Genomic DNA, 17,844 nt, shown 5'->3' on the forward strand with positions numbered 1-17,844 from the left:
TGTTGGGCTGGTGTTGTGCAAACCCACTTGGCCTCCTCCTCCTGGGGGGCGTCTCCATGAGCGATTTATGCCTAGCTAGCTGCGTCTGGAGGTCACTAGGGATACATAATCCCAGCCCTCTGTCAGGGATGCTCTGACTTGGATTTTGCACTGAGCAGGGGGTTGGACTCCATGGTCTTGTAGGCCCCTTCCAGCCCCACAATTCTATGATGTCATGGCCATCCAGCAGCCACCCTGGAGCTTAGCACGGAAAAACTAGATTTTCTGAGAGTGCTTAAAGTCTGGCTCTTTTCCTTAAGTTGGATTCTCCACGGTATAGTTGTGTGCCCCAACCCCTGCATTTACCTCAGGTATGCTAGCCCTGCCCTGGGGTGTGCCCTTCACTGTGACCCCGGTCAAGTGGTTTCCTGTCCCTGTGCTTCCAGCACAAACCAATTAGTGTCTGCTCAGAAGTAACTCCCATTGTGCTCAATGAGGCTTGTCCCCTGAATGCGCACATCAGAATTTACAGAGATGCCCCTCAATTGAAATGGCACAGTTTAAAGCACAAATTCCCTAAAGGCTGTAAAGCGTGATCTCCGGGCTCCAATTCTCTGTTGTTTGGCTTACTGCCTTAGGAAGTAACTACTCCACATCTTCATTATAGAGATCCTGCGCAGCATCAGGTTAGAAAGGGGGCTGGGTTCCCATCCCTGTGTTCCCCCCTCCCTGTCTTTCCCAGCACAAATATATGTGTCTACTGAGAAGTAACTCCCACTGTGCTCAGTGAGGCTTGTCCCAAAGATGCGCACTACAAGGAGTCCGAGATTCCCATGAATCGAAATAACACATTTAGGAGCCTTAATGTCAAAGCTTCAATTGATCCAGCACAGCAGCTAGAGCGCTGTCCTCCTCTGCTACTGTTTATTTAACAAAGTAAGTAATGCATGGGATGGGGGGCGGGATTGTTTGGCAGGGAGAACATTCTGTTATTTTAAGGATTGTCGCTTTAAGAAAGTACTTAATTCAGGTGCAGGGAGCAAGGAGAGAGAGAAGGAGTGATTTTTATTGAGACAAATGGTGTTTTTGTTTCCTAGCACAAACATATGTGTGTCTACTCAGAAGTAACTCCCACTGTGGTCAGTGAGGCTTGTTCCTGAAATGAAGGTGCATCTGGAGCTTCAGGGGAAAGAAGAAAGTAGGGAGAGCTGGTGGGGGGAAGCATCTCTTATGTGTTGGGCAGCCCCTGCCAGCTCGATAACGTTCACTCCCACCCCCACCCAGAAGAATGTTCTCTGAAGCTATTTTACTGGTGCGGAGCACTTGCTCATGGAGCCCCACATGGGCTAAAGCACAGTGAAGCTGATCCTTTTTTACAAGCACGGTACTCCTCCATTTGCTTCTCCTTCTGTTGCCATGGAAACATCCTCATGGTGACTCTCAGCACAAATAAACATGACAGCAGGCAACCTGGTACCTGGATGTTCTTCCCCATGGGGCAAAATGGCAGCTGGGCAGGGGGCAGAACACATGGCAGAACACATGGATTCCTGGCAGTCCCATGCATGCCGCGTTGAGTTCCACTATGAGGCAGGAGTAGGGATGTATGAATCCCACTCACCCGTCCGTTCTGGGGCATCAGGGGGGAAGGTGCTCCATCCCCCCCCCCCGGAATCCTCCCCGGCCAGCTCTGTGGCGACTCCACAGAGCCGCTGGCCGGGGCCAGCCGCAGCTGGAATTCTGGCCGCGGCTGGGCTGCTGCGGCTGCAAATGGCAGCTGCTATGCCAGCCGCCCTTTGCGTGGCTGCCAAGCCGTGATAGGCTATGTAAGTATTTACGTAGCCTATCACGGCAAAAGGAAGCCACGCAAATGGCGGCTGCTACGCCAGCCGCCATTTGCAGCCGCAGCAACCCAGCAGCAGCCGGAGCCGCCGCCACATCCGCCGCCAGGTAAGCTCTGTCCCGGGGGGATTCCGCAGGGTGGCGGGGCCGTACCGCCACGGATTCCGGGGAGCCAGATCACTGGAGTCCATGGCAGAATTCTCTGACATCCCTAGGCAGGAGGCATGTCTCAGAACAAAAGGCATGCACTGGGTGAAATGGTCTGAGGAGGGACAGGAAGCCGCTTTCTGTTGGCGCTGTAGTCTCAGTCGGATTCCCCGGCCTTCCTGTGGCCATTAAACTTCTCAAAAACAGCAGGAGATCTAATCGCAGATCTCCTAATTTGGCCCTGAGGAGGAGAATGCTCCTGGATCTTGATGTCTATGGCCACAAATAAGCACAGGTCCAGTTCTTCATGCCTGGCTAACAACTCTCTTAGGAACAGCCCTGAAAGCACCTTGCAACAATCATTCTGGCCAGGTCCTTCCCATATTCCTCCATTCTCCTATGAGATGTGCCAGTACCAGGGAAGCTCCCACACTGGTTCTTTTCCTTCCAAACCTCTTCACCATGACAGCTGGTGCTCAGGTCCCCAACAATGCCACATATGTAATTTCTAAAACATGTATATCTGATTTTGCTGAATCTCAAAAGTCAATAGGCAAGAGGTTTGGGCAGCAAAGGCTCAACTCATCTGATGTGTGAGGAAGCTAATCAATACACCCTAATACATTGATTAGATCCAGCAGTACCACTCCAAGAGAGCTGGTACTTGGGCAGCTAATCTGAGAGATTATCAGGTATGTGCTCCTGTATCTGGCATAGATTTACCACACAGAACACCAACTGATGGACATATAGGAACACAGGTAGGCCTGGTTTTCAAAGGACAGCTGCAGAGCGTTGGTTTTTGTGTTTCTGAGGCAGCTTTAATCGGTGGCGAGATGGCGGGCGGGTGCTGTTACGCTGGCATGACAGTGCTGCCCCCTCGTGGCTCTCTGGTGCCCAACGCGCCACAGGGGCTTCTCCAAAGACCTGGCCGCTGGTGAGGAGGATCCCCGCTGGGAACACCAGAGCCCTCCAGACACTTCAGCCCACATGGGCTGGGGTGGGGCCCAGAGAAGCATATCCCCCCCCCCCCCCGATTTCAGAGGCATCAGGGAAAGCAACGCAATGCAGACGGGGGTTAATCCAGCAGGATGGCCTCCTCTCACCCCTAAAGAGGCGGGGACACTGAGGTCCAAACTTTGGTGTTTTGAGGAGCTACAGACAGGCACAAGGTAAACCAGAGAGCTCTGAACTTGCCCCCACAGCTTCCCGCAGGCACCCCACACCCCATCATCTGGTAACTGCTTGATTAATCCATGGGAAAATACAACCCCCGAGGTAGAGACAGAATGGCAGCAAATGCCCTTGGCAAGCTGGACAAAGTCCTTCGTGTCACAAGAGGTGGGATCCCAGGTGCTCCGCAGCCATCCCTTCCACACTTCAGAGGGCTGTGCATCAGACTCGGAAGGTGCATCGTCCCAGCGCAGTTTACCTGCATCTCCTTCCTCCAAAACATCTCAAACCAAGAGGCTTCCGTGGCTGTGGCTCAGACCTAGCTCCTCACACAGTGTCTCCCCACACATCAAATGCAGGCTCCCCATCATGGGAGCCACCGCCCACCTCAGGAGGCCCTCCCACTGCATCCTCCAAATTAGTGGCCAGGTTGTCAGAGTCGTCATCACTCCACGCATCATGATATGCATAAGCATTGAAGGGGGACTTGTTTAAACCATAGTCAAGTTCTTTGTCAAAGGCGTCTTCATCGCTATCATCGTTCCCTTCAACTATGTCAGAATCACCACCCTCATTGCTATCATCATCAGCATCATCAAAAGCATCATCTTCCTCCTCTTTATGGTTCTTGTCATCAGCGGCATCCTTCTTTGGTTGGTCCTCTGGTTTTGGCTTCTCCTCAGATGCAGGCTTCTCACCAGATTCTGGCTTTTCATGGGGGGCTGTGGGTTCAGCATGGGCCACATGTCCCATGCTAGAAGCTGGCTTTTCACCAGATGTTGGCTTTTCAGCAGCTATGGGCTTCTCTTGGGCCATGTGCCCAGTGTTAGAAGCTGGCTTTTCTCCTAGTGTCGGCGTCACATGGACCATATGACCAGCAGTAGAAGCTGGCTTCCTGTCAGATACTGGCTTTTCACTGGAGGTGGGTTTGTCATGGGTTGTGTGTCCAGTACCAGGAGGTGGATTTTCAGTCAAAGCAGATGTAGGTTTGCCATGCTGAATATTAGAAACTGGCTTTTCATCAATTGCTGGCTTCCCAGCAGATATTGGCTTGTCTCCAGATGTGGTGTTTTTATTAGTGATGTATCCTGTATTGGAAAATGCAGGCTTTGAAGCAAAAGTTGGGCTGCCAACAGATGTGGGTTTCCCCTTTGAAGGAGGCTTCCCATTTGGCACAGGTTTCTCACCAGAGGCAATTCCCACTCCCAGTTGAGGCTTCTCGTCAAGGAGGGCTTTTCCATCTGATCCCACCACGGGCTTTTCAGTAGGCTTGGGTTTCCCAGAAGGGCCAATTTCTGTTTTGTCTGCAGGTCTTCCCGCAGGCCATGGGGTCTTCTTACAGAGAGGCTTTTCCACAAGGGAAGGTCCTACTCCCCTCGGGACCAAGGTGCCTTCCTTGGCAATGGCGGTTTCTTTGGGGAAAATATTTCCCTTGCCTACAGTTTTGCCCTCCTGACTCTCTAGTTGTTCCTTGGGCAAGGGCTTGTTTTGGGCCACCTCAGTATCCTCTATCGATACACATACAAATTTTGTCTGAGAGGCTGCTTTATCCTTAGATGTGGCCTTGCTCTGCTGTTGCATTCCAGCCTGCCTCCCACTGGAAAGAGGTGGCGCTCCAGAGGCCTCTGAACACAGAAGAGAGAAGATACGGCACAGTCAACCACCTCTCAGTCCACTCCAGCTATTCCCACTCACCGTTCACGACTGCTCCAGTTCTCAGCTCTGGGCCTTGCCTCAGGAAATATGTATTTAACAGAAAAGGTTAGGGACAAGAAATAGAGGTTCCTATCCTTCTTGGAAGGATCTAAACTATTTCCTGGATACCACTCTGTGAGCTGCAGACGTAGAATTATGTCGGATTCAAGGTATTCCAACATACTTCTACATAGTATTCAAGCAGTATAAAAGACTACTGTTTATAAAGTTTCTTCAAAATTTAAAGGTTAAAGCTTAAGAACATAAAACCAGCCTTGCTGGATCAAACCAAGGGCCCATCTAGTCCAGCATTCTGTTCACACAGTGACTGGCCAGGGGTTGACGGGAAGCCTGCAAGCAGGACATGAATGCAACAGCACCCTCCCACCCATGTTCCCCAGCAACTACTGTGCATGGGCATACTGCCTCAGATACTGGAACGTCTTTATACAGTATTTGCTGCTGCCAAGGCAAAGTGAGGGCGGCACACGTGGCCTCCATGCCTGCCTCACCCACAATGCCTTGGTCTGCAGAAGGGCCCCTCGGAGAGAGTTACTGACAGGTGAGATCGCCCATGCAAAAAAGCGGGGTGGGGGGGATCGCCCCCCCCAGGCAACGTGACGCCTTGTGCCAGCCCTGAGCAGAGATGCCAACTCTACTGCGCTTCACATCCAGTAATGGAAGCCACCTCTACGTCCCCACCACAGCACATCTTGTCCCGGTTTGAGGTTAGGTGTGGAATTATGTGGTATTTGATGTGGGTTTTGCCTGACTGTTGCCATGGGCCACAGTGCCACCATCTTTTCCTCCCTTGTGTCTGCCACCCAGCCTGTTACAGCAAAGTCCCCCTGATATGCAATGGACGGGCGACTAATGAGCCATTCCTGGCATGTGGCTAATGGCCCATTCCCTTTGGGGTTCCCTCTAGGACAGCACAGCAAAGGGGAGAGGATCCTTCGCCTTCTCCCAGAGCTCCCAAAGCAAGTAAATTCCTGGCCCATGGGAAGCATGTCAGGATTGGCAGCTACAAGCCATGAACCTTAAGAACATAAGAAGAGCCAGGCTGGATCAGAACAAAGTCTTCAGAAAAATGAGCTGAGGTTAGCGAGGGATCATTGAATCATAGAATAGTAGGGTTGGAAGGGGCCTATAAGACCACTGAGTTCAACCCCCTGCTCAGTGCAGGAATCCACGTCAAAACATCCCTGACAGATGGTTGTACAGTATCCCTCGCTAACCTCAGCTCGTTCTCAGCTTTAGCCTTCCTGATGTCATCCCTGCAATTCTGTGCTACCTGCCTGTACTCTTCCTTTGTTACTTGGCCTTCTTTCCACTTCCTATATGTGTCCTTTTTTGTTTTCAGGTCATCTCTAAGCTTTTTGTGGAGCCACACTGGCTTCTTCTGTTGTCTTCCACTCTTTTTTCTTGTTGGAACTGGTTGTAATTGTGCCTGTAGAATTCCCTTTTTTTTAGGTGCTAAAAGCAACAAAAAGGCTTTCTTCAGATATGTGCATAGTAAAAGAAAGAGGAAAGAAATGGTGGTTCAACTATTAAATAAGGATGGCAAAATGATAACAGATGACAAGGAAAAGGCAGAAGTGCTCAATTCTTACTTTGGCTCAGTCTTCTCCGGAAAGAGGGTCTATGACCCCCCTGGCAAAGGCAAAGTACAGGCTGAACGGGCAAGATTGCGACTTGAGATCGGTAGGCGTATGGTGAAGGAACACCTAATTACTTTGAATGAGTTCAAATCTCCAGGGCCAGATGAACTGCAGCCTAGAGTAATAAAGGAACTGGGAGAAGAGCTCTCAGAACCGCTGTCTATTCTCTTTGAGAAATCATGGAGGACAAGGGAAGTGCCAGGTGACTGGAGGGCTAATGTTGTCCCTATTTTCAAAGAGGGTAAAAAGGAGGAACCTGGGAACTACAGACCAGTCAGTCTGACATCAATCCCTGGGAAAATTCTGGAGCAGATGATAAAGCAATCAGTCTGTAAGCACCTTGAAAACAATGCAGTGATTACTCGAAGCCAACATGGATTTGTCAAGAACAAATCCTGCCAGACGAATCAGACGATGTCTATATACTAATGCCCAGAGTATGGGAAACAAAGAGAACAAACTTGAACTCTTAATACAGGAGGGAAATTATGACTTGATAGGTATAACTGAGACTTGGTGGGATGACTCTCATGACTGGAATACAGCAGTTGAAGGATATAACTTGTTCAAGAAGAACAGGAGGAACAGAAAGGGAGGCGGGGTTGCACTGTATGTGAAAAATACATATCTCTGCACAGAAATACAGGAGGAGGAGCTTGGTAGCCCCATCGAGAGCATCTGGGTTGAAATCAATGGAGCAAAGAATAAAAGGAACCTGGTGGTCAGAGTCTACTACTGGCCACCCAATCAAGGAGAAGCCAAGGATGAAACTTTTGAAAAGCAAATAGCCAATGTTTTAAGGAAGCATGATGTAGTAGTAATGGGGGACTTCAATTTCCCCGATATTTGTTGGGAGACAAATTCTGCAAAACATGGCCCCTCCAGGAAATGCCTGACTTCTGTGGCGGATAACTTCCTCCTACAGAAAGTAGAGGAAGGAACTAGAGGATCGGCTATCCTTGACTTGATCCTAACCAACAGAGATGACTTAGTGGATCAAGTAGCAGTTACAGGAACTCTGGGGGAAAGCGACCATGTTGTACTTGAGTTCTTGGTTCTAAGGGAAGCAAAAGCCGAGTGTACTCAAACGCGTACCCTGGATTTTAGGAAAGCTGATTTTAATAAACTCAGAACAATGATCAGTAAGGTCCCATGGCAAGCAATGCTAGCGAGAAAAGGAGTCCAAGATGGGTGGGAACGTTTAAAAAAGGAAATTCTCAAGGCACAATCACAAACAATTCCAACAAGAAGAAAAGGTGGAAGACAACAGAAGAAGCCAATGTGGCTTCACAAAAAGCTTAGGGATGACCTGAAAACAAAAAAGGACACATATAGGAAGTGGAAAGAAGGCCAAGTAACAAAGGAAGAGTACAGGCAGGTAGCACAGAATTGCAGGGATGGCGTCAGGAAGGCTAAAGCGGAGAACAAGGTGAGGTTAGCGAGGGATGCTAAAAACAACAAAAAGGCTTTCTTCAGCTACGTGCATAGTAAAAGGCAGAGGAAAGAAATGGTTGTTCAGCTATTAAATAAGGATGGCAAAATGATAACAGAGGACAAAGAAAAGGCAGAGGTGCTCAATTCCTACTTTGGCTCAGTCTTCTCCCAAAAGAGGGTCTATGACCCCCCTGGCAAAGGCGAAGTACAGGCTGAAGGGGCAGGATTGCAGCTTGAGATCGACAGGCATATGGTCAAGGAACACCTCATTACTTTGAATGAGTTCAAATCTCCAGGGCCAGATGAACTGCATCCTAGAGTCATAAAGGAACTGGCAGAAGAACTCTCAGAACCACTGTCTATTCTCTTTGAGAAATCATGGAGGACCGGGGAAGTGCCAGATGACTGGAGGAGGGCTAACGTTGTCCCTATCTTCAAAAAGGGTAAAAAGGAGGAACCTGGCAACTACAGACCAGTCAGTCTGACATCAATCCCTGGGAAAATTCTGGAGCAGATCATAAAGCAATCCATCTGGAAGCACCTTGACAACAATGCCGTGATTACTCGAAGCCAACATGGATTTGTCAAAAACAAGTCCTGCCAGACAAATCTGATCTCATTTTTTGATCAAGTCACCTCCCTTGTAGACCGTGGGAATGCTGTAGACATAATATACCTGAACGTCAGCAAAGCTTTTGACAAAGTGCCCCATGATCTCCTGATGAGCAAACGAGCTCAAAGTGGGCTAGATGAAACAACGATCCAGTGGATCCACAGTTGGCTACAGAATCGGACTCAAAGAGTGCTTATCAATGGGACCTTCTCAAGCTGGGGAGAGGTAACGAGTGGGGTACCGCAGGGCTCAGTCCTGGGCCCAGTGCTCTTCAATATTTTTATTAATGACTTGGAGGAGGAAGTGCAGGGAATGCTGATCAAATTTGCAGATGACACAAAATTGGGAGGGATAGCTAATACTTTGGAAGACAGAAACAAAATTCAAAGTGATCTGGATAGACTGGAGTGCTGGGCAGAAAACAACAGAATGGCATTTAATAGGGACAAATGCCAAGTTCTGCGCCTAGGAAAAAGAAACCAAATGCACAGTTACAAGATGGGGAATACGTGGCTCAACCACACTACGAGCGAGAAGGATCTTGGAATTGTCGTCGATCACAAGCTGAATATGAGCCAACAATGTGATGTGGCTGCAAAAAAGGCAAATGCTATTTTGGGCTGCATTCATAGAAGCATCGCTTCCAAATCCCAGGAAGTACTAGTTCCCCTCTACTCAGCACTGGTTAGGCCTCATCTGGAGTACTGTGTCCAGTTCTGGGCACCACACTTTAAGAAGGATGCAGACAAGCTGGAGAGGGTTCAAAGGAGGGCAACAAAGATGATCAGGGGACTGGAAACAAAGCCCTATGAAGAGAGACTGAAAGAACTGGGCATGTTTAGCCTTGAGAAGAGAAGACTGAGGGGAGATATGATAGCACTCTTCAAGTACTTGAAAGGTTGTCACAGAGAAGAAGGCCAGGATCTCTTCTTGATCATCCCAGAGTGCAGGACACGGAATAATGGGCTCAAGTGACAGGAAGCCAGATTCCGACTGAACATCAGGAAAAATTTCCTGAGTGTCAGAGCAATACGGCAATGGAACCAATTACCTGGGGAGGTGGTGGGCTCTCCCACACTGGAGGCCTTCAAGACGAGGCTGGACAGCCATTTGTCAGGGATGCTCTGACTTGGATTCCTGCATTGAGCAGGGGGTTGGACTCGATGGCCTTGTAGGCCCCTTCCAACCCTACTATTCTATGATTCTTATCTCATTTTTTGATCAGGTAACCTCCCTTGTGGACTATGGGAATGCTGTGGACATAATATACCTGAACGTCAGCAAAGCTTTTGACAAAGTGCCCCATGATCTCCTGATGAGCAAACGAGCTCAAAGTGGGCTAGATGAAACAACGATCCGATGGATCCACAGTTGGCTACAGAATCGGACTCAAAGAGTGCTTATTAATGGGACCTCCTCAAACTGGGGAGAGGTAACGAGTGGGGTACCGCAGGGCTCAGTCCTGGGCCCAGTGCTCTTCAACATTTGTATTAAGGACTTGGAGGAGGAGGTGCAAGGAATGCTGATCAAATTTGCAGATGACACAAAATTGGGCGGGATAGCTAATACCCTGGAAGACAGAAACAGAATTCAAAGTGATCTTGATAGGCTGGAGTGCTGGGCAGAAAACAACAGAATGAAATTTAACAGGGATATATGCCAAGTTCTGCACCTAGGAAAAAGAAACCAAAGGCACAGTTACAAGATGGGCGATACGTGGCTCAACAACACTGCAATTGAGAAGGATCTTGGAATTGTTGTCGATCACAAGCTGAATATGAGCCAACAATGTGATGTGGCTGCAAAAAAGGCAAATGCTCTTTGAGGCTGCATTAATAGAGGTACAGCTTCCAAATCCCCTTCATGGATCACTGCCTTGTTGTGGCGAAGGGGCTTGCGTAACTCAGTGAATCCATAAGCTATGCCGTGCAGTGCCACCCAAGATGGCAGAGAGTTCTGACAAAATGTGGTCCACTGGAGAAGGAAATGGCAATCCACTCCAGTATTTTTGCCAAGAAAACCCCATGGAACGTACCACAAGGCTAAAAGATATGACGCCTGAAGATGAGCCCCTCAGGTCGGAAGGTGTCCAATATACTACTGGGGAAGAGCAGAGGGAATTTCGAAGTAGCGCCAGAAAGAGTGAAGCGGCTGGGCCAAAGCCGAAAGGACACTCAGCTGTGGATGTATCTGGTGGTGAAAAGAAAATCCGATGCTGTAAAGAACAATATTGTTTAGGAACCTGGAATGTCAGATCAATGAATCAAGGTAAGCTGGAGGTGGTCAAACATGAGATGGCAAGATTGAACATCGACATCTTGGGGATCAGCGAACTAAAATGGACAGGCATGGGTGAATTTAATTCAGGTGACCATCATATCTACTACTGTGGGCAAGAATCCCTTAGAAGAAATGGAGTAGCACTCATAGTCAACAAAAGGGTGGGAAAAGCAGTACTGGGGTACAATCTTAAAAACGATAGAATGATCTCAGTACGAATCCAAGGCAAACCATTCAACATCACAGTAATTCAAGTCTATGCCCCAACCACTGAGGCCGAAGAAGCTGAGGTTGATCGGTTCTATGAAGACCTACAACACCTTCTAGAACTAACACCAAAAAAAGATGTCCTCTTCATCATAGGGGATTGGAATGCTAAAGTAGGAAGTCAAGAAATCACTGGGATAACAGGCAGGCATGGCCTTGGTGTAAAAAATGAAGCAGGACAAAAGCTAATAGAGTTTTGCCAAGAGAACATGCTGATCATAGCAAACACGCTTTTCCAACAGCACAAGAAGTGACTCTACACATGGACATCACCAGATGGTCAATATCGAAATCAGATTGATTATGTCCTTTGCAGTCAAAGATGGAGAAGCTCTATACAGTCAGTAAAAACAAGACCTGGGGCTGCCTGTGGCTCAGATCATGAGCTTCTTGTTGCAAAATTTCAGCTTAAATAGAAGAACGTAGGGAAAACCACTAAACCATTCAGGTATGACCTAAATCATATCCCTTAGGAATATACAGTGGAGGTGAGGAATAGATTTCAGGGATTAGACCTGATAGACAGAGTGCCTGAGGAACTATGGACGGAGGTCCGTAACATTGTTCAGGAGGCAGCAACTCAATCCATCCCAAAGAAAAAGAAATGCAAGAAAGCAAAGTGGCTGTCTGATGAGGCTTTCCAAGTAGCTGAGGAAAGAAGGGAAGCGAAAAGCAAGGGAGAAAGGGGAAGATATATCCAACTGAATGCAGAGTTCCAGAGAATAGCAAGGACAGACAAGAAGGCCTTCTTAAATGAACAATGCAAAGAAATCGAGGAAAACAGAATGGGAAAGACTAGCGATCTCTTCAAGAAAATTGGAGATCTCAAGGGAACGTTTTATGCAAAGATAGGCATGATAAAGGACCAAGAAACCTAACAGAAGCAGATGAGATTAAGAAGAGGTGGAAAGAATACACAGAAGAGCTATACAGGAAAGATCTGAATGGCCCTGATAGCCATGATAGTGCGGTCACTGAACTTGAGCTGGACATCCTCGAGAGTGAAGTCAAGTGGGCCTTAGGAAGCATTAGTAACAACAAAGCTAGCGGAGATGACAGTATTCCAGCTGAGCTATTTAAAATCCTAAAAGATGATGCTGTTAAAGTGCTGCATTCGATATGCCAACAAATTTGGAACACTCAACAATGGCCACAAGACTGTAAAAGGTCAGTTTACATTCCAATTCCAAAGAAGGGCAACGCCAAAGAGTGTTCAAACTACCGCACAATTGCGCTCATTTCACATGCCAGCAAGGTGATGCTCAAAATCCTACAAGCTAGGCTTCAGCAGTATGCGAACCGAGAACTACCGGAAGTACCAGCTGGGTTTCAAAGAGGCAGAGGAACGAGAGATCAAATCGCCAACGTTCGCTGGATCATGGAGAAAGCAAGAGAATTCCAGAAAAAGTCTATTTCTGCTTCATTGACTACGCTAAAGCCTTTGATTGTGTGGACCACAACAAACTGTGGCAAATTCTTAAAGTGATGGGAGTACCAGACCACCTTACCTGTCTCCTGAGAAACCTGTACGAGGGTCAAGAAGCAACAGTAAGAACCAGACATGGAACAACCGAATGGTTCAAAATTGGGAAAGGAGTACGACAAGGCTGCATATTATCACCCTGCTTATTTAACTTATATGCAGAGTACATCATGAGAAACGCCGGGTTGGATGAATCACAGGTCGGAATTAAGATTGCCAGGAGAATTATCAACAACCTCCGATATGCAGACGATACCACCCTAATGGCAGAAAGCGAAGAGAATCTAAAGAGCCTCTTGTTGAGGGTGAAAGAGGAGAGTGCAAAAGCTGGTTTGAAACTCAACATTAAAAAAACAAAGATCATGGCATCTGGCCCCATCACTTCCTGGCATATAGAAGGGGAAGAATGGAAGCAGTGACAGATTTTACTTTCTTGGGCTCCAAGATCACCACAGACGGTGACTGTAGCCATGAAATTAAAAGACGCTTGCTCCTTGGGAGTAAAGCTATGGCAAACCTAGACAGCATAGTAAGAAGCAGAAACATCACCTTGCCGACAAAGGTCCGTCTAATCAAAGCTATGGTTTTCCCAGTAGTAATGTATGGCTGTGAGAGCTGGACTATAAGGAAGGCTGAGTGCCGAAGAATTGATGCTTTCGAACTGTGGTGCTGGAGAAGACTCTTACGAGTCCCCTGGACTGCAAGGAGGTCAAATCAGTCCATCCTAGGGAGGCGGTGGGCTCTCCCACACTGGAGGCATTCAAGACGAGGCTGGACAGCCATCTGTCAGGGATGCTCTGACTTAGATTCCTGCATTGAGCAGGGGGTTGGTCTCAAGGGTCTTATAGGCCCCTTCCAACCCTACTGTTCAATGATTCTATGAAAGGCCTGTCTAGTGCAGCATTCTGTGCCCACGAAGGCCTTGTTTGTAAATGAAATTGTTTAAAGAAGAGACAGGCATTAAAAATAACCATGTGAATAGTTTGGTAACATTGGGGGGGGGGGGAAGCAAAACTCTTGAATCAGCTCTGTTTCCACCCTTGGCAAAGTAGTGGTTGTTGTAGCAAAGAGCAATCCAAGCAGGTGTCAGTAGTTTTCAGCAAGACTTTTGACCTCTGCTGACATAACGTTCTCATAAGAAAACTTGAGAAATAAAGTTTAGAAAGAAGAATTGTCAGAATGGGGGTGCAGCTGGTTGAAAGCCTACATTCAAAACCAGGTGGTGCAATACAGCAGGAATTAGCCTGTGCTGGAATATTCCCTTCAGGCAGTGAGGAAGAAGGATCAGCAAGTGAAGGAGAACTGAACAGTTGACAGAGACAGTGGGGGAGGTTCAATAAGGGAGAAAAGGAGAGTGAGTTGTTTGGGGAGAAATTTGAGGGAAGTGTGCCCCCCCCAGAAAAAAACCAGGGGAGCCATTGCACTGTAACAGAAAGGCTATGGCAGAGGACGAGGAGTGGGAAGCATCTGTCTCCCAGCATCTCGTGTGTGGATATAAATGCAAAGTGGCAGGGGACAAATGGTACAGAAAAAGCAGAACAGGGTTTCCAGGGGCAGCAGGAGGAGCATCTGCTTCCAGTGACAAAGTAACTGGCATCTTTATCTCAGGCTTGTGAAGGACTAGAAGCAACATGAGATGACAGGTTTGATGTCTCATGACAGAGTTAGCCAAGAAGTGCCTAGATTGCAGAGCAACACGGGACGGCAGAAGTAAGCCCATCCTGCCCTGAGGTCAGTTCTTGCTACGGATTCCTTTCTGTGAGAGCTTCTGATTCCCCATGAAATTCTGATTAGTGAGCTAGTCAAGTGTGGGCTGGATGACACTACTACCAGGTGTATCCACAGTTGGCTGGAGAGATGTACTCAAAGAGTTCTTGTCCATAGTTCCTCATCAAACTGAAGGGAGGTACTGAGTGGGATGCCGCAGGGCTCAGTCCTGGGCCCCGTACTCTTCAACAAGTTTGTCATATAGGAAATAGAAATCAAAAGCACAGATATAAGATGAGGGGTGCCTGACTTGCCAATGGTACATGTGAGAAGGATCTTAGAGATGTAGCTGATCGCAAGCTGAATATCAGGCAGCAGTGTGATATGGCTGCAAAGTGCAATTTTAGGTTGCCTCACAGGAAGCAGCAGTTCCATTCTACTCTGCACTGATCAGTCCTCACCTTGAATACTGTGTCTACTACTGGACACCACACTTTAACGAGGATTTAGATAAATTGAATGTGTTCAGAGGAGGGCAACGAAGCTCATCAGTGAGCTAGAAACTAGGTCCTGTGAGGAAATATCAAAGGAACCGAGTATGTTTAGGCTTGAGAAGAGAAGACTGAGGGGGGATATGAGAGCACTTCTCAAATTCCTAAAGGGATGTCATACAGAACAGGGCTGCAGCCTATTCTCTGTCATCCAAGACTGTAGGACAGAAAATAAGGTGCTTAAGTTACAGGAAAGCAGATTTTGGTTGAATGTCGGAAAAACCTCCTACTGGTCAGAGCAGTCAGACGATGGAACCAGCTGCCTAGGGCTCTCTGTCACTGGTGGGCTTCACGCAGAGGCTGGATGGCCGCCTGTGAGGGCGGCTTCAAACTGGATCCCCGCACTGAGCAGGGGGCTGGTCTAGATGGCCTCAGTGGCCCCTTCCAACGCTGGGATTCTGTGATTCCTGACCTTTCCTTTGCTCCCCACCGCCCCTTTTCTTCCCCAGCTGGGCCCTCTCCTCAAGGGCAACAAGGAGGCCTCCCTGTGCATTTGGGGTTCCCATTGGTTGGCCAGTGTGGGAGGCAGGGGACTGGTCCCTCTCCCCCCACTTGGACTGATCTGGCCTCAGGGCTGCTGCTAAGTGCAAAAAGGACCTGCTCCCCTCCTTCCCTGGTGCGGCAAAGCCCAGGGAAGACTGCCAGGAATGGCTACTCTCTCTGCCCCAGGATTGCAAAGACAATCCCATCACAGAATCATAGAATAGTAGGGTTGGAAGGGGCCTACAAGACCCTCGAGTCCAACAAGGGCCCTCACATTCCGAGGACCATCCTGGGAGAACCTGGCTGTCCTCAGTGAAGCACCTGGAAGGCAGTAGCAACAGCAGCATTTCTCATCCTCATCATTTTCGCTATTCCCCCGAGTGGCTCCTCCGCCAGACCCCACGGCCCCCCAAAGAGCTCCCCACTCCACAGCTCGCAGTGAGGCTCTTGCCATTCACCGTATCTAGCCTCTTTTTCCCATTCACAATGGTGCAGTAGCTGCTTCACCCATTCAGATTGTGTAGCCTGTCGTTCTGATTCACAACAGCGCAGTGTCTTTTAACCGTTCCAATATCCCCGTGGTGGATGAGCGGGGAGAGGTGTGCTGTAAGCTACAGGGGCTTAATTCAGCGCTTCCAGTAAACTTCCCTGAGCAGGGGAGCGTGGAGGCAGGGAACAAGCCCCTCCCATTTCTTGAGCAGCACCTACCGGGTTGATGATGTTCAGCTTTGCTCTGCCCAGCCAACCCCAAAGGATGGGGGGCAAGTGGTGTGTGACCGATGAAAGTGGAGTTTAGGAGTATATACTCCGCTTTTCTTGACTCATCTGTCCCTGAGGGACCAGAGAGATTTCATGAAAATCCAGATATAACCAGATTCTGTTCTCATTCTGTTTCCATACAGGTGGAGCCAAGGTGCTTGCTGGTCCCTTAGCTCCCCCCACCCTTAGGGGAGCAGAGTCCTCCCAGGGAACCAGCCACACACCCACATCCGCAGCATATCCCAGCCACAGAGATTCCTACTCACTCGGCTGATATTTCACATCCCCATCACCCGTCCCCACACTCAGTGCAGAGGCGGTGTCCATGAGCAAGCCTCAATAAGCAGCTCTGCTACTCAAAAGCTACTGGCAATACGCGATCTTCCCACTAATTGGGCAATTCTGCAAATTAATTGAGCTGCTCGTGCCTGAGCACGGCTCCAGTCAGTTTCAGGTCTGGGCGGCGGACAAGCGTCGCCAGCGACGGCAGGCGGAGCGGCGGCACGGGGCCGGCAGACGCGCTGCCCGCGAGGCTGGGCCCGCGCCTCGCCCTGCGGGAGGAGACGCGTGCTCGGGGCCGCGGCGCGGAGGCCAGGCCGCCCAAGAGCGCCGCCGCGGGGCTCCGCGCCCCGCCTCAGCGGAGGGCCCCGAGCCGCCCTCCCGGGCCCGCCAGGGCCCCCGCGGCAGGCGCCAGGGAAGCCGCCTGGCGTCCTCGCCCGCCCCTCCGGCCGGAGCGCGCCGCGCGGCCGTGCCCGCCCCAGCAGCTGCGCGGGCGAGGGCCGCGGGGCGCCGCGCAGCGCCCCGGCTCCGGGACGCGCTCCCGGCCTCCCGGGCCGGACGAAGGCCTCCGGCTCCCGCCAGGCGCCGCGGGCCGTGGGCGGCGGCCCTGGCCGGGCGCGCCTCCACGCGCCGCTCGGCCCCTGCTCCGGCCTCGGCGGCGAGGGCTGCCGGGCCTGGGGCAGCTCGAGGCCGCGCGGCGCTCCGCGAGGGATGCGCCCGCAGCCTCCCCGCCGCGTGCTCCCGCCGCGCCGCCTCGATGCAGCAGCACGGCCGTGTCGCGAGCCCGCCGCGCCCCGGGCCTGCGGCCCGCCGGAACGGCCCCCGGCGGCCCACTGCACGGGGCCTTGGAGTGCCGCGGCGGCGCTGGCGGGCGCCCATCGCTGCTCAGGAGTGGGCAGGGCGGGTGATCCGGATTGGGGCCCGGAGTGCGGGGGGCCTGAAATCCACCCCCGCGTGGCAGCTGGGAGCCGCGAGAAAGATCCCCGGGGCCCCTCAGGTGGCGGCGCCCGGCCCGGAGCCCCGGCCCGGCCCGGCCCGGCCCGGCCGCGGCCTCTACTCACTTCGGGAGGGCGCCGCCAGCAGCCCAGGGCAGAGGACGGAGGCGCCCAGAAGGAGCAAGAGGCCTCCTGGCTTCATGGCGGTGCTGAGGGGCGCCTGAAGTGCCCGGGACCGACCTGCGCCAGGATATAAGGGCCGGCCTGGGTGGAGCCGCCTTGGGAGTGGAGGAAACAAATTGCAAGCACTGCCCATTAGGCAGCCTAATTCCATTCCCTAATCAGCCACCTCGGATTATCTGTGCTGCCTACACAGCCAGCATCAGCATAAGGCCTGGCCTGACAGCAGCCTTCGAAGGTGAAGAAAACGTTTGTCAGCAGTCAGTGGGATCAGCCATCACCTAGGGGGGTTAGGAGTTGGATCTCATGGGATGAAGCTCCTCCTGGACCCCAGCAGCTGCTCCAGCCCTGGTCCAGGGAAGGCAGATCCCCTTTG

At 50.6% G+C, this 17,844-nt stretch overlaps 1 protein-coding gene across 1 annotated transcript; it reads right to left on the reverse strand.

Moving 5' to 3' along the window:
• Window positions 1-1,020: 1,020 nt before the first annotated feature.
• On the reverse strand, window positions 1,021-17,570 carry LOC146349109 (uncharacterized). Its single transcript, XM_084854591.1, has 2 exons — window positions 17,415-17,570; window positions 1,021-4,766 (listed from the first exon to the last, which is right to left on the reverse strand). Exons 1-2 carry the CDS (start codon window positions 17,488-17,490, stop codon window positions 3,469-3,471), a joined length of 1,374 nt encoding a protein of 457 aa, XP_084710717.1. The 5' UTR covers window positions 17,491-17,570; the 3' UTR covers window positions 1,021-3,468.
• Window positions 17,571-17,844: the final 274 nt, after the last annotated feature.

Source organism: Heloderma suspectum, chromosome 4, assembly GCF_057233095.1.
Source record: "Heloderma suspectum isolate Gila_16-S chromosome 4, 16-S_ref, whole genome shotgun sequence".
NCBI lineage: Eukaryota > Metazoa > Chordata > Lepidosauria > Squamata > Helodermatidae > Heloderma > Heloderma suspectum.

What these genes read in the sequence shown, in the direction of transcription:
- LOC146349109 (XM_084854591.1), bottom strand. Translation starts at nt 17,490, where the DNA reads ATGAAGCCAGGAGGCCTCTTGCTCCTTCTGGGCGCCTCCGTCCTCTGC. An exon ending in GCTGGCGGCGCCCTCCCGAA is followed by an intron (nt 4,767 to 17,414) that starts GTGAGTAGAGGC and finishes TTCTGTGTTCAG; the next exon opens with AGGCCTCTGGAGCGCCACCT.